Below are 16,682 nucleotides of genomic sequence, written 5' to 3' on the forward strand. Positions count from 1 at the left end.
CTCTGTGCTTGGAACCCGAACATCTATCGTCCACTATCTTCCTGGAACCACTCTCCTCGCCCTTTGTTGGCGTGAGTTCTTTCAGCTTCTGCTATCTTACTGTAGCATTTCTCCTGAACTAATCGCATATCCGCAAATCGCAAATTCGTGAAAGGAAATTCAAAGTAAGTCACAGTTTGACAAATTATTCTTAAGATTGACAAGATCTACCTGTAACTATTTGTTAATGACAAAAAACATCATTGCCGCTGTGCCCTTTTATCAAAAAATTGTAGAAGAGACCTTTTTTTATATAAAAAATTTTCGTAATTTGAAGCAAAGATCAGCAAGTAATTTTTCTTTTTGAATGCTTAAGTATTCCAATAAGCTTCCAATTAAACATGGAACCATTTCAAAATAATGCTTAATAACAAAGTTGAAATTCGATCTTCAACTGTCAATATATTCTAGAAATTTTCGAAAAAAAAATTTTCTATATTTTTCTCGCATTCCGCAAGGGAGCCTCTATCACCCCTTAAAAGGAATGACGCCAATTTTGAATCACCCCGTATTTTCTGGTTCAAATAATCGGGTTAGTAAATAAAATTCATTATAACCCAAAACCCATCTAAATTCTCTGTTTAATATTTTCTTAAGAAATGAAATTATTGTCTTTAAAGCTAATTTAAAGATGTTGACTCTTAGTTAAATATATTATAGAAGTAATTTATTTCGCAATTAAATTAACACTCATGCATTCATGAAATGCAAGCAATAACCTGATGTCTTTATTAGATGTATATAATATCGGTTATTCTAATAGAAAATCTCAGGCCATTTTCAAGGTTCATACCAAATTGAAGCGTGAAATTATCACAAAATGTTCATTTGCCCACCAAAATTTGCAAATCGGCCCATCGATTGTTCATGTAATGGCAATTTAGTGCCCCACTTGCAAGAGACAGTTTGTGGTTTTTTTGTCTAAAATAAAAAATAAATCTGTATGCTTTTATAGCATTCGTTTGAAATAAATTTTAATTATTCACTGGTACATTTCGTAATCTTTCGTAGCTGTAATTCCACGAACTCCAGAATGCGGAATTTTTCGAATTCTTATAATAGGGCCTTTGCAGACTTTTTTCTTTGCTTGTTCTGCTCATTTATGGTCAAGTGACCGTTCCACAATTTTATTTTTGTTTTAATTTTCGTACAAGGAAGTTATAAGCAATTTAAATTTGAATTTCCATTTAGCGCGCCAAAACTGGGCGCCAGCACTTGCTGGGCGGCTGACGTCACTAGGCACGACTTCGATATTGCGTTTGCATTTAGATCACGTTGTGCCGGCGTTTACTTTTTTCTTCAAGCCAACTTTAAAAGGTGCTTAGTGTGGTTTAGTTGGTGATTTGAAGAAAATTACTTACAAATATTGTCTGGGGCCTGAGTGTAGCAGTACTACGGTGTCTACCCTAAAAAAAAAAAACATTTATAAAAGTGCCTTTGAACGAAAAACGTTGAAAACTGTGGCTTTAAATGGCGCAAATAAAAGCTGCATTTATGTTTGTGGATATCATTTTACAGTAAGTTTTATTACATATTTTCGTAGCTTTCTTATGTATACCTATAATTTTAAGCTTGAAAATGACATGGAAAATTATGTGGAATGGAAAATGATCGGGGCTCGAAAAATAATGAAGCCAGATGCAGTTCCCCGCAAATTTGCCTGCCAAACAGATAGAAAACGAACTTTGGATCTGCCTGTACGTAGTGCAGTTTTCAAACGTAAAAGACTTGAAATTTTTGCGAATGTTTTACACAAACATAAAGTACCTAACACTTCAAATAAGGGCTCGTATGTGAAGAAGAAACTTCAGCTGGAATTGAACCAGAAGGGCATGCTAGTTTCTGTAAATGAGGACGTATCGATGTAGCAGTACAAGTAAATTTGAGATCTACGTATTATACGTAACATCTATGAAAGAAGAAACAATAAACCGTGGTTTACAGAAGAAGTTAAACAGCTGGCAAACGAGAAGCAAAAAGCCTACATTAGATTCAGAAATTCGAAATCCCCAGATGAGTACGAGGAATACAGATAGATACAGTAAGAAATAAAGTTAGTCAAGAAATCAAAGAACTGAAGGAAAAATACTGGAAGAACTTGTCAACGGATATGCATGGTTGACCTAAAGCAAGCATTCGATAGAGTAACGCTAACAGACATCGAAAATATTCTACACCTCCATGGCCTAGATAACAGATGTCCTCATAATAAGAGATCTGAATACGAACGTCAAAACGCGAATCAAAGTTAACTAGAAACTAACACAAGAAGTACATTTAAATACAGGAATACGGCAGGGTGACAGTTTAAGCCCCACACTTTTCAATATGATAATGAGCAAGATTATCGAAGATGTTAAACGAGAGGGAGTAGAATACGGAATAGCCCACAAATCTTTAAAGATATTGTGTTGTGCAGATGATGCCGCATTAACATCAGAAAGTGAAGATGACCTGCATCGGTTACTATTTAGATTTAAACGAATGGCAGAACGATATAATTTGACTATCTCCATAGAGAAAACACAATCCATCGTCATATCTAAAGAACCCATCCCTTGTAAGTTGGCTGTCGATGAGAAGACAATAGAGCAAGTGATGAGGTTTGCAAGTAGCAGCAGGAATCTGATCGAGGAAACGAGGGCAAATACAATCAAGGCATCGAGAATCTCAGGAAGCTTGCGAGACGTCATCTGGACCAATAAATTCATGTCAACTGAGAGTAAAGTGATAATCTACAAGACTTGTGTCAGACCAATTCTTACGTATGCATCGAAAATTCGAGCGGAAACATCTAGAACGAAACAACTAATGAGGTGCGCTGAAATGAAAACGCTAAGAACAGTCAAAGGAGTAACACTAAGGGATCAAATACGAAGCAGTACCATAAGAGAATAATTACAGGGAGACGATGTAGTTAGATGGGTGAGATCAAGAAGACGGCAATGGAGAGATGACGTAGATGGAATGGAACAGGATAGAATTGCAAAATGGGCTAAAGACCACATACCACAAAGTAGAAGACCCCCAGGCCGGTCACCTAAGAGGTGGTATGAAAGTTGGAGATCAGGATCAACTGAGGCAAGACAGCAGAAATAACAGGACAAGTCCTATATTAAGAGGAATAAGAAGTATAGAAGTAAGGCATCACAATGCAACAGCCGGGCAAATACGTTGTCCCAAGGTTGCTCACCTATCAAATTTGCTTCTGAAAGTATTGCTTCATCCCCAATAAAAACACTTGCAAATCCAAAATATAGATACGCATTACCAGAGTCGAGTTTGTCAAGCTCAACTATGAGATGAATGAAGAAGTTCGATATCGTTCAACTTTATCTAGTACAGAAGATTATGAGCTTGGCGTTGAGGTAAATGAAGAACATCGAAAGTCTATAGCGAAACATACTTTTATGAAAAGGCAAAATAATTCAAGATTATATCTGGGCGTAATGACATAAAATCTATTTATAGTTGAACTAATAAAACAATTTACTCATTTAGACACCACACGTATATGTTTAGTCTTAAAAATACGCTTTGATAAAAGTTTTGCCGAATTAAGTGACGATTTTGTAGTTTCTACAAGTACCTACTGCTAGTAGAATTTTTTCAAAGTCAGTTGCACCAATTAACCGGATGTTGAAAAGTTTGACAACATGTATGCCAGCTGATATGGTCAACAAACGTCTTCCTATACTCTTTAGAACACGTTTTAGCTAAGTTCAGGCTATAATAGATTGCTTGGAAATTGAAATCCAATCAAACAAGCTTAAACGTGGTCTAATTATAAAAAAATGCAATACAATAACGTATCTGATATCTTCCACACCAGACAGTATAATTACCTTTATTTCACCTGGCTTTGGTGGTCGTACATCTGATACTGTCATTGTCGAAAAAGGTGGACAATTGGATAAGAACAAAACAACAAAAATACTAACTAACTAATAAAACATTATAAAACAAAACACAAGGTACGGTTTAAATGTACACACGGACTGCATATGCAAGCCGGCGTGTCTCGTGACGTCATACCAATCACATGGCGTTTCCGCATGACGTCAATTTTATCAGATTTGAAAGCCCATTTAATAGTAAAATACATTTTTTTCGGGATTTATTTTTGTTGCAGTGTATTTATATGCAACAAAACTTGTATTCTGGTATGTTTTTAATCAAAAATAAATTTCATGCAAAAGGTTCTGTATCTAGACAATCTTGTACAATGATGGAACTTAATTTAACATGTATGCCAATTATAGAGAAAAAATGACCAATAAAAATGTATTTTAAATATGTTTTGGAGAGTTAAAGTTTGAACCATTGAAATGATAACCTGTTCTAATAATATAACGGACAGGGCAGAAAGACTGATTTGTTCGACAGCCTTTTCTGAAAGAAATAAATATTATTATTATTATTTATAACAAACAGTGAATTTGAGCAATTAATTATCGTTTTGCGTTTACTGACACGGATGTGGTGGTGCTGAGCAACAATTTTCTGCCTCGTTCCCATTTTCTGCCGCTTATATTTCGGCTCATTCGTACATAAATCGTAGTTTGCAGATCAAAAAAAATTGTAAAATATAAATTAGATTCCTTATCGAGGTACCTATCCAGAAATAACAGATTTACCAACATAATGTTTGGCGTCTAAACAAATCGCTTTTCGTGAGTGCGATTATCAGTAAGTAGACCTTGCGAACAAATGATCCGGCATTTTAAAGCTGGTTAAGAAAATTGATGGGAGGAAATATTTAACTTTCATTATCTTCACAAATGCTGCAAATGCGTGCCTTTATCTTAATTGAAGCGATTTCAGGTGCGTTGTGTGCTTAGTGCCGGAGCTTTGATTTCAGATCTTTAAATAGGTACCGTTAATGGCATCATCAATGCGTTCTTTTAGGAGATTATTTAAATAGATTTCCATAATTTATTTAAAAGCATTTTACTAAACCAACCGATTCCATGTATATTATTGGGCAATCTCTTGCACTTTTTCTGTTAAAGTAATTGTCCGCGATGTTTCCCGTTTATTTAAATTCATTTGCAAGTCACACTCTTCGCTTGTACTCCTATACCTTGAAAGCAATACAAATAAATCCTTCGGTTCTTATCTTATTTATGGCTCTGTCAGACCTCTCGAAAAAGTTTTTGTATGGTGTGCATTTTCTTCGCATTTATTCAATGTACTTGGCAATTGAAGGATTGGGTTTCGACCGACGAAAAATACTTTTAATATTCACTGATTCAAAGCTATTGGCTTCTTAGTAGCATTCTTTAGATATTTATGCTGCTATTAACAAGACCTAATGGCTTTTGATGAGCCTGTCCAATTTGCTGTAGAAAGTTCAACGATCATTTATATTCTATAGCCTTGAGAAGCCCACATTGAGGCCAAATGTTTTTGATTGCTTCAAACGGTCTCTTTCGTTGGTCTTTGTTATTTTTTTCTAGTCATTTCATTAATTTTGTTAATTCCTTACTTGACTGCGACTTTGAGGGAGTTTTGCTGTTTAATTCCAGCCAAAGTAGTTTTCAGCTTCACATTTAATTTCGGTTTTGTTTATTTTTTATTGCTGGCTGCCTGGACATTGAACTTTCCAGATCGTTCACGCAAGATTTAATAAGTTTCCCATCATTTTCAATGTGTGCGCTGTCGATAAATACAGTTCCACCCGTCCTCCTGTTTTCAGAACCCAATTTCCATAATTGTGCCATAAATGTAGATATTCAAAAGGGGGTTCAAATGTTCTTGCTGTGTCTCCATTATTCTATTCCACTGTCAGCCAACGCGGAAACTTTGAGAAACTATTTGATTGTTCGATGCTTTCAGCAACATTTTCTTCCGCGTAAATAGCGGGGACAATGAACGAGAGAACACTAGAGGGAAGATCGTTTCGAGAGTTTGTATATGGAGCTTGTTCAGAAAACAAACAGAACTTTGATATTCTAAACGAAGTTTTTTGCCATTGAAAATTGTGTTTTGAAATGAGCCACATTCATTTTAGTTTAGTTTTAAATTATATTACGTTTCAGTATTGTATAGTTCTTGAAAAAGGAGCGAATCTTCCAGTTGAATGCCACTAATTCCACTTACTTTTAGATAAGCATTAGCTGCTATTAGTGCAATTATCAGCTGATAAAAGTGACCCTCTATAACTTTGCTGTCACCATAAATTACATTCTTATCAAATACTCACTACATTGGCTTTCGATTTAGCTGTTGTCTATTGTTTTTATATTTTTCTGTCTGATAACGGCTAATGACTGTTCAGAAAAAAATGTCTGCAACAATTCCCAAAGGAAAATATTCCTCATGCGTAGACTTTTAGCGTAGCTAGATTTTCTGTAAGTTTTGTTGTAAGTTTCAAGTAAAATGCATGAAGAACGATACAGTTATTAGAACTGAAAACGAATTCAAATCCCTTAGAAAATTAGAAAACGAAGTGAGCACGCAGTAGACTACGATAATGAGAAACAGCTTAAAGTGAAGCTAGGAATCCCAACAGAAGAAATAAAAACATGAATGAGTAAAGAATCTGCATTGTAAAATACAATACAAGAATTACGGATCAAACAGTAAAATCGTTCATTCAATAGTAAGAAGCAAAAGCAGAACAGAAGCGCTAAAAAGAATACGGTGAAGACAATGTGGTCCAAATTTTTCATGAAGGTAAATCAGCGAAAGATTGAATGAAGCACAAAGAACACTATATTGAGATTAAATGATACTCTTCATATGACTTTCTTTTCCAAATGCGTAAATATCCCAATCTCCTGATTAAGTCGAAAAGCAATTTCCAGAGCTTTAAAACTGGTGGAAACACAATGCACTCTCATGTTTATTGCATAAAAATTGCCGGCAAGCCTGATTCGTTTGAAAACATCCATCTTCCAGTTGCATTTCTTACATGCCCACCACTAGATCGGGCCGCATTTTATTCCAAGGATCGATTGAGCCGAAATATTTTTGTGTAACTTTTTATGGGAAATGCATGGGCCTGGCGCTATCTACTAGACAGTGTTTCCTGATTTATTTTAGTTTAAATAATGGCTGCTTCATTCAACTGGGCTGCAAAATAGAAAAAGAATGTAAATATGAATTGTAAAGTTAATTTGTTCGGAATGGCGCGATGTGTAATTTTTTTCCTCAAATTATATTCTGCATACAAAATAGTTTGCAGGTGACTCTTATGCAATAAGACCTGCATGAGTAGTGCACGTGCGATTAAACTGTCTCATCCAGCTTGAGTTCATCATCAACTAAAATATGCAAAGAAGTTTTTATTGTCTCCATTGCAAAAGCGAGAAAGGACATGGCAAAGCCGGATTGCCACACAAATGAACATATTTCATTCGGAATTAGGATCATTAGCAAATTAATTATACATGATTTAATAGAGGAAACACACATCTGTGACTAATAATAGGCGAAGCAGATATTAAGGATTAGATCGTATCGAATATTTTTTTATATTGTATTTTGAGTCGGAGGTTTAGTAATAAATTATTCCTGACATTTCACCAGCGCGCCTGGCTTGCATCCTCAGAGGTGTTTCACTCTAAAGTTTTGTTGAGTTGGTTTAATAATTTTTCAACTTTGTTTCTAGTCTATGCGCGTGAAATCGCACAAGTTCGACATTTCAAGAACGGTAAAGGCTCCAGAAACGGTTAAATAGCGTCAAAGTTGCGCTATTTCAAAACAATATTTCTTCTTCTAACAATATTCATGCCATATCTAAAGTTTTGCGTTCTGGAATATATTTTTTTCTTTTTTTTAAACATACTATTTTTTTTCTACAGAAATTTTTGTTCATCCATGATATTGAAAGTGGGTAGGGCAACATTAGTGGAAGCTTGCAAAAGTATTAAGAAAGATAATCGGAGATAAAATAAAAAAATATTATACATGCGGACGACAGAGTGCCGCTTGCTTACAGCAGTATCCAATGGAAAGAGATCAAAAAATCATCTGCTAGTGAGAAAACAAATAAATATTCAGTTTTTCTGTGTTTTAGGAAAATCTTCTAGCTTTTCGTGTTGGCCGCGGTCAAATTATTGTATGTATTGACCTTAAGTTAACTGCGTTCTTTATCTCAATTGTGTTTTGCATAATTCCTATTCCCATTCTTTTCACTTAAAAAAGCGTTTAAACACTATTGACTTTTTAAAAAAGTAACTAAAAATTGATTGTGTCACATTCATAATACAACTTAAAAACTGAAGGTTGACTGTCCGAAACGGCGAAGATTGAAAAGATTTGAAAATATGTTTATTAAAGTTGAGTCTCTAAGTTGTTTGCAAATTGCAACGAAAATCAACTGTGAATTTCTAAACCCACTTGGTTTGAAATCTTTGTTAGGCCCTGAAGACATTCCCTTCATTAACACCATCAAAACCGAGCAGGTTGCGGCATAATGGCAAATTAAAGGCTTCATTTGCAATTCTGAACAAACTATTATCGATATTAATTTTTTTATTGTACTGTGTGTGTATGTGGTGGAAAAATTACTGCCTCTGTGGATTAAAAAATGTGTTTTCACTTTCAGAACATGGGAGACGTAAAATTCGGAATTTTAACTGGTAAGTAAAAGAAATCGAAGATAAAACATCCGATACAATCAGAAATAAATTCAGCAGCTTGACCAACGGGTCAAATACCAGTCTTGGGAGTGCTTTCTGTTTCCGATTCATCAAAATGTCTAAAGATAAAAGAAAGCCTTAAGATCATAAATAAAACATTTAAGCGTTTTTTCCCAATGTAAATAATTAATGTGAATTGTTCAAACATTGCTCTAGTACCCTGTTAAAAAAAGGAAACCTGTACACAACCCTAATCCAACTAATTCAAAAGCAATTCAAACTCTAGAAAATTATCTAACCGAATACGGAAATATTCATTGAAATGGAAATTATATTCCAATCTCGCGTAACTTTGTCGACGCCTTGTTCTTGTTGCGAAAATTGGATTAAGTATTTAGACGAAGGAACAAGATTAATGTCCTCGTGAGCACTTCGGAACTGCCTTCTGCAAAACATCCGCTTTGTTGAGAGATTACAGTTCCCATTACAACTTATCACTCTCAAGATTAGGTTTACAAACCTGTCATGAAACGTTTGTAATGCAATTCTTTAAATTTATAGCGTTCTTTCAGTGTTACAAAAACTAATTTATGTGGATTGTTGAGGAAGAACGGCTTGAATAAACCGGAGGTCTTATTGAAACTCAAGCCCAAGAAACGAGGTTTTTTATACTATTTTTTTGTTATATCTCATTTTCAGCGCCTACATTTGAGGTTTTCCTTTCAAGCTCCATTTTAATTCTTATTTGGCATGTTCAGAAGGTTGAGGTTGAGGATCCTGAATGTGCAAGAATTTAGGTTTAGTTTCAGTTTAACCCTCAGTTAGAACTGAGGGTGATGGAGATTTTCAATTTAAATTTGATGCGGATTTAATATCCATATAAATCAACGTCAAACGGCAAAAACAGAGGATTCCAGTCAGCTCAGTTTGGTTAAGCGTATGTTATAAGTTTGTGTTTTAGAATTTTTTGAGAAACCTAATAAAATTGAATTGGATGAACAATGTTGTTTTATCTTTATCTTTTGTTTTATCTAACAGTACTTTACAGTCTCCTTTGCTTCGTAAATTTACAAAATTTCAAAATGTTGCACAAAGTTACAGTTCAGGATTTTTTTGTTCCTGAAGATATTCTGCATGACGGTAGAATATTCGTGCTGTTTGGAAAATTTCGCCGCCCATTTTCATAAATTATTTTCCGTCGTCAACAAGTTCTTCTCCTGCTTTTAATGCAATTGAATTGAGAGTAAACCGAAGCTGAGTTTCGTCCCCTTATTCATTCTCTTTTCTGTTTTGCATCTGCATCTTCATCTGTCTCTGTTGTTGTTCTCTTTTCTAGTTTTAGTTCCTTTCGTTGCTTTTCTATTAAACTCAAATATTTTGTTTCGGGATTAGTTGACTATTTTTTCAATACATTTTCTCCCATGTCCCAATATCTGTCTTTGGCTAAGATTCGAAAATATGTTTGCTTATTACTTTTTTATGCATTCGGGTTATACAACATGTATTTTATGCCTTTGGTGCCGGTTGTTTCCCTTAAGGTATTTCTTCTCGTTCACTAGCTTTTTCACTGTTCATAGACTAAAATTTTGTTCGCAAATTATTCGTTTATAGTTGGATTATTGTAGTGCATTTCCGCATGCAGTAGTGAATTTGGAAGAACTCATGAATTTAGTGCACCAACTTTTGATATTTAGCCCTCTCGAAAACTTGACTAATCCTTTCTTTCACTTAAGCTCTATATGATTGAGACGAATTCTTAGGTATTTCGCCTCAACAAATTTGAGAAATATTTTTTACAGTTAGCACATCGTGCCATGAAAATCCTGCAAAAGATCTGGCTGGACCGAAGCTGGCAACTGCAACTGCTGAGGCTTTCCCCAGTTCCCGAATCACCTTTAAGATGATTGTGACCGATAGTTTTCCAGAGATCGTGAATGCTTTAAAGCTGGCAACTCAGCCGAACGTTTGTGATGTTCTTTTCACTGTTGGAGGGACTGGATTTGCTCCAAGTGATGTCACTCCCGAGGCCACCAGAGCTGTGATCGAAAAAGAGGCTACTGGATTGAGCTGTGCGCTGATCGCTAAAAGCTTAGGTGAGCAAAAGGTGCGCAGTTTTTTGTTTTTGTGTTAAGGCTCTAGAAGGTTTTAAAAAATAGAGCTTGAAAGCTAAAAATCAACAAAGTCGTTTCTAATTCAGTTTTATCAGTGTTATTTGCGATTATTTATCTCTGATAAGTTTACGGCTTTATATTCAATTTTTTCGTCTAATTTTAGACACGCACTTTTCCAAAACATCGCTAATATTGATTTTGCTCATTGTTTGCTTATGCACAACCTACGATATGGCGGTTTGCAGTGTGAAACGAACACAAATGCACTCTGTAAATACGCTATATAGTTAAATAAACTGCACAATTTCTCACTGTTATCATTCCTAGCACTTTGGCGTCAAACAACATTATTTATAATAGAATTTTCAATGTTTGACTAGTATTTGAAATGCAGGAGTGGTTTATATTTTCGTCGGTGAGTTTCAAAGTGTCTAACTGTAATTAGTTTTGCGATGAAAAATTGCAATTGCACTCTTATTTGACGAATTCGTAGATTGGTGATGTTGAATCAAATGCACAGAATTGTAAATTATGTACGAATGAAGTGTAAATCATGAATGAAAAAATCGCATTTCTCAAGTGTGACATCGGAAGATATTAAAACTGAAAGTGTGTAAACTTTTTACATTTTCTACTTAGAAAGGTCTTTAAATTGATTTTAAAACTTGCAAAATGCGATTTACATTGAGATTTAGCACAGCGTTTAAATCAAATTTTATCTGAACTGTGGTTGAATATGGAAAAACGCCAGTCAAAGGAAACCACTAGAACAATAAATAATATCTCATCAAGAAATTGCAACATTCAATCTAGACACAGTGCAAATAAACATGAATTTTAACAGTGAAGTGTGAAGAAGTGAAATATACCGATGAAAATACAACCAAATAGCATTTTTGCTGTTATACTTGCAGCGATCTGCATCGTACTTGGGGAAAATAATAGGAAAATTTCCTTTCATGCATTTCAGGAAATGAAATCTATCTAGCAAGCAGTTGCCTTTTCAAAGAAACGAAATTTTGATATCAATGTACCATTTCATCGAATGGAATATTAAAAAAATATCTGAAATTCAGTCAGCAAAATGCTGCAAAATAGTGCGAAATATATTCATTCATAAGTATGGCCCGAAACGTAAATAATTAACCAAATTCTTTGGCTCAAAAGATGAAACTGATTCTATACCGGGTGTTTTTTAATAAGGGTTGTATTAATTTTTTAACGAGTGTAATTTCATGGCGCGATTCCTCCACAGGGTCATATTTAACGAGCACTTAACAGGGTGCTAACAAAATTAACTTTACTTTCTGTTTTTTCTAAGTAGATTTTGATATAATATCGGTATTTGGGCGTAACTTGCGTGGATTAATTTAAATCAAAATATCTCGAAAACATACTTTTTGTAGCAACTTTTTTAAACACTTTTTTCTCGTAAAAATTATAAAAGAATTGATTTTCTTGCTAAAAAAATTTATTCTAGCATGCCCAAAAAAGTGAAGACGCTTCAAAAGAGAAAAAGTCATGTAGGTGGCACTCTCTACATGCAAAGCAAAACTAATCGTCCAAATATAGATATTGTGTCAAAAATTATTTAGGCAAAACAAAAATTTTACTCGAGCTTTTAAGTCCCTGTAGTTCAATAAGTAAGGCAAATTTATTAAACAAAAACCCTGTATACAGGGTTTTTGATGTCACCAGATTTGTGTAGCCTAAAGCAGCAATTGATCTTAATACTAAATTTTTGTCTAATTTTCATTATTTCGTTTCTCATTAATCTATTAATTAATAATATTTTCTGGGATTTTTCGGCCATCTTTCTTTTTGGTGATTTCGCGTCGTATTTGCGAAAAGCGTTAAGTACAAATGTTTTAAGACACAAACTAATATGCTAAAAAATTGTAGTTTGTTTACCCAAACTAACCCAGCCACTAAAGTTGAAGTTGGTTAAATATTCCGTTTAGTTCCTTTGCTAATGAAAAGCGTTGATTCGCCTTGCTAAAACACAGGAAATTCCTTATAATTTTCCGGGTGAAAATGGCATGATAAGTTGGTAATTTCAAAAGAAAACGTTCCAAATTCACTTAAGAACACACAGAGAGTTCCGCGCCTTTATATTCACGCAAAATATCCAAAATTGCACTGTCATGGGAGAAAAATGTGCCGCAAAGCGTATGGAAAAGGATAGTTCCTGATGACAAAAAAGTTTCAGTTTCAGTAGGAGAATAGAAAAATTTAATTTTCCGAAATTCGATTTCCGAGTAAAAGTAAACCATTAAGTAATGCCATTACTGAGGCAATTTTTCTTATCGTCATTATTCCAGATAGTGGCAAGCGCACAATTAATCACTGCCGAGCAAAAATTGTTAATTCATCCCCCGACTTGCAGGAAAAGATTTATGGGATTAAAGCGCAATACCTGGTCGGCTTCGCAAGCAAATCACGGTTATAGTCAAGCCGGGAATTATTTTACCACAAATCGGAAAAATTGCGTAGTTTAAAAATGTTTAGACACTTTTATGTTTGTTTGTGTGAGCTCGTTAGGGCCATTATTTCGTTTCCTATGTTACAAAGCAGTATTTTATGGAGGGAATGTGCCATTTATGCTTTGCGGAAAAACACATTCTTAGAAAGGATTTGTTCTGTCTAGGTTTCATCATCAATTTAATGCTGGCATATTTCTAAAAGATGTAAAAGAGGTAGGTGTCAGCATACAATATAGAAGGTATTTCCATTTGGGGACAAACTTTCAGTTTTGGAAAATCTAAGCAATTTTTGCAGACAGTCGTGGAAAGTAATTAGATTTTTTCCATTCTTCGAATTTCTTCGTCATTTTTCGGTGTTAATTTATTTTAAATGTCTGTCGTTTCCTGAGTGTTTGTGCGCGCGATTGACTCATCTGCTGCTGGTTGATTCTTGACTGCAAAAGTTTTGATTGCTCTTATGGATCTCAATAGCTTCTGATAAGTCAGGGGTGCTAGCCCTTGTAATTTTTTGTGAAAAATTGGTAAAAGTAAATAGCGCTAGAGCGAGTCGCAACTTGAAATTGCACGAACATGAAATCAATTTTTTATGCCTGAAGCCTTTATGCTTTAAGCCTACCTTTTTGGGAATATACTCGCACATTTCCATTGGTATTTTCTTATATTTTACGCGTTAACACGATGGTTGGAAGAATGAGGTTAAAATAAATCCTTCCTTAAAGTGCCAACTTTTTTTCTGTGTGGTTTTCCAGTACATTTCTCAATTAGGATCTCAAAAATTACTGCCAACTTCCGATGTGACCACACCTTAATGAAGTCACTCAAATCGATCAAGCCTCTGGTATTTCACATTATAAATGCCCGCACTCTATCAGCTTTATTAATAGCATATTCATAACATTCATTGATTTTCAAACTAACCCTGAAGCGCGCCGGATGCACCGTATTAGCAAAGAGCGTATAGCTTTTTAAGTACCAAGGAAATTTTTAAATCACCAGGAATTTTTCCAAGTAGTCAGATTGGATAATAACGGTTATAATTAGTTTAAAGTAGCCGGCAAACAAAACGCACTTGAGTCTAAAAGCTTTCAAAACTAGATTGTTCACAAATCTGGCAAACAATCAAGCGTTCAGATTGTTTTCTTAGGGTAAATGAGACGTAACTGAAAAAATGACAAGAACTTTTTCCTAACTTAAATGGGGTTTCAAGGAAACATGCAGGTTGGTTGGAAAATCGGATTTAAGCAGGGTTTTTTACGAGATTTAGGTGTTTTACGCCGTGATAAGACTTACTTTTCAGAAGCAACCGCTATTGACTTCAATTTAGAAGTTTAAAGAAGGTGACTCGTATAAAAAATAGGACACATTTTGTAAGACAAAGGCAGTGGAGGCAAACCAATTAACTTATTGCTATTTAATGTTAATTTATTTTTTATAAAATGACGATACAGAAAAGGGTTATTAAATACTTTGGCTTCAATGTAAAAAACGCAAGCACAAGTGTGTTCGGATTAAACACATCCCACTTTTGCTTGATTTTTTATCGATTTCAATGATTCTTTTTTATTAATTAGATATCGGACGTTTTTTCAATATTCACCTGTAGTGATGGCTAACTAAACTGCTCAACAAAATCCACGTTACATTGACAAATTTGGACCAATTTTAGACCTGGATAAATTCTGATTCTTGCGAGCGATTGTATTTGTGTTTGAAGCTTTATTTAGTGCAATAAATTATTTTTCAGTTTGTGAGTCTCTTTCAAAAAAGTTGTGATTTAGGCCAATGAATCAATGCAAAATTGGGGAAAGCTTCACATGCTCTCAGATGGACAAAGAAACGGTTTTTTGCATTTCAACGCCCCAAGTATTAAGATCGACTTCGTACCTCTATAAAAGTTTTTGAGTTTGTCGCCCGTCTCGTTTATTTACCGATTGGTCTGAAAAAAATCAACTTTTTAGCCTTGCAACGATAATTTTTTCTCTTGAAAGCAAAAACTACACCGCAGACATGAGAAAATAATAATTCAATATAGCGAGTTGCATGAATGAACGAAATATTTGAAAAGAAGCTTCACATCGTTGAAAATCACCCAGAACCATAGATTCGAGGGCAGTTTTGATTTGCGATTTAAGCAACTCTGTATATCGAGTTTTTGGCTTAAATTGTCTATGAAATTTCGATATGCGCTCAAAATCGTGAAAATCCGACCAAGAGCATTTAAAATTAATGTAATAATTTAATTTTAATGAGATCCTAGCTATTCGAACTAATTTCTGCCAACTTTTCTGATATTAAATATTTGAGTGGCTTTTGACTACGTCACTAAGTAATCAAATAAGTTATCTACGAAGAAATGAAGGCTTCCCGTATTAATTCACGTCACTTCGTGCTCCACAGGGGCGCATTAATTCCACTCAAACAGTTTTAAATTGAAATAGTTCCAGTGCTCAATTTAAAACTTTATCGTCTACGTTATACGTTATGTGGCACAATTAAAAAAGGAAAAAACCAGTAATAATAAAATCGAAGTAAGATTTGATCAAATAATTTTCCTAGTGGACGGCCACTTGACCTGCGGAATATTCAATCAATTTATTCTCACTTGACACATATCAGGTAATGGATGTTATTAACCTCTGGTCCCATTAAAGCCTGAAATGGTGTTAAGACTAATAAAAGGCGGTTTAATATTCGGCAGGCCATTGATTGGTGTGAATATTGTTTAAGCTAGTTAGTAGGCCGAAGCTACCAAGACTTAAACAGAAAGAAAAACGAAACTAGCGAGCCTACGAGTTTCAGTGAGTGTGTCAGAAAATCCGCTCAATAACAAACAGTGATTGAACCTTAGCATGAATGAAAGTGCGAATAAAAGAACTGCAAAATTTACGAGCTTTAACTTTCATTTCAAGCTGGTTTATGAAAACGCCCACAAGCTTGAGCCTTAATTTGCTTGCCATCACCAGAAACAAATTTTGAGATGTATTCATCTGAGGCATCCCCAGGTCCGCTTTCGAGCCTGTTATTTCAAGCTAAACCCATCTGATGAGAGCTAACAGGCTCGAAACTGGTCTAGGAGTGCCTGAGTTTCACACGCTGAAATCTGTACATATGTAACTAATAGGGTTTGTCGGTTTTTAAAAACCGGGTTTTTGTCGAAAATTATGAAATTTGAAAACCGGTTTTTTAGTAGACAATATCGGTTTTCAACGTATGAATAACACTTTAAAAAAATTTTAAAATGAGAAATGTAGCCAAATGTACCAGATTGATGAAAACACTGTTGCAAGCGGTTTTGTTCTTGGAATCATATCAGTCCGATTTGATTTCAAGAAACGGCGTGTTTTGTTTATTGGATGAATTAATTTAGATTTTATATCAGTTTGTTTTCTGGTTTCTTTATGTACATTTCATCAATTCAGTGTTCAGTGCTATTTATCGATATTTGATATAGATGATATTTT

General features: G+C 34.6%; 1 protein-coding gene and 1 long non-coding RNA gene across 2 annotated transcripts in view; one reads left to right on the top strand and one right to left on the bottom strand.

Annotated features, from left to right (window-relative positions):
• Nucleotides 1–1,400: 1,400 nt before the first annotated feature.
• Nucleotides 1,401–4,004, bottom strand: LOC109534567. Its single transcript, XR_007282353.1, has 2 exons — nt 3,885–4,004; nt 1,401–1,445 (listed from the first exon to the last, which is right to left on the bottom strand). It is a non-coding gene; the product is annotated as an uncharacterized LOC109534567 (long non-coding RNA).
• Nucleotides 4,005–8,593: 4,589 nt separating this feature from the next.
• Nucleotides 8,594–16,682, top strand: part of LOC109534563 (gephyrin) — a gene marked incomplete at its 5' end in the record, with an annotated part of 17,532 nt that continues 9,443 nt past the window's right edge. Inside the window, 2 exon segments of the mRNA XM_019900285.2 lie at nt 8,594–8,627; nt 10,427–10,720. Of these exon segments, the coding sequence (XP_019755844.1) occupies nt 8,597–8,627; nt 10,427–10,720 (325 nt within the window).

The sequence above is a fragment of the Dendroctonus ponderosae genome, unplaced genomic scaffold (assembly GCF_020466585.1).
Source record: "Dendroctonus ponderosae isolate FM_Combo_2020 unplaced genomic scaffold, Dpon_F_20191213v2 Dpon_F_20191213_1, whole genome shotgun sequence".
NCBI lineage: Eukaryota > Metazoa > Arthropoda > Insecta > Coleoptera > Curculionidae > Dendroctonus > Dendroctonus ponderosae.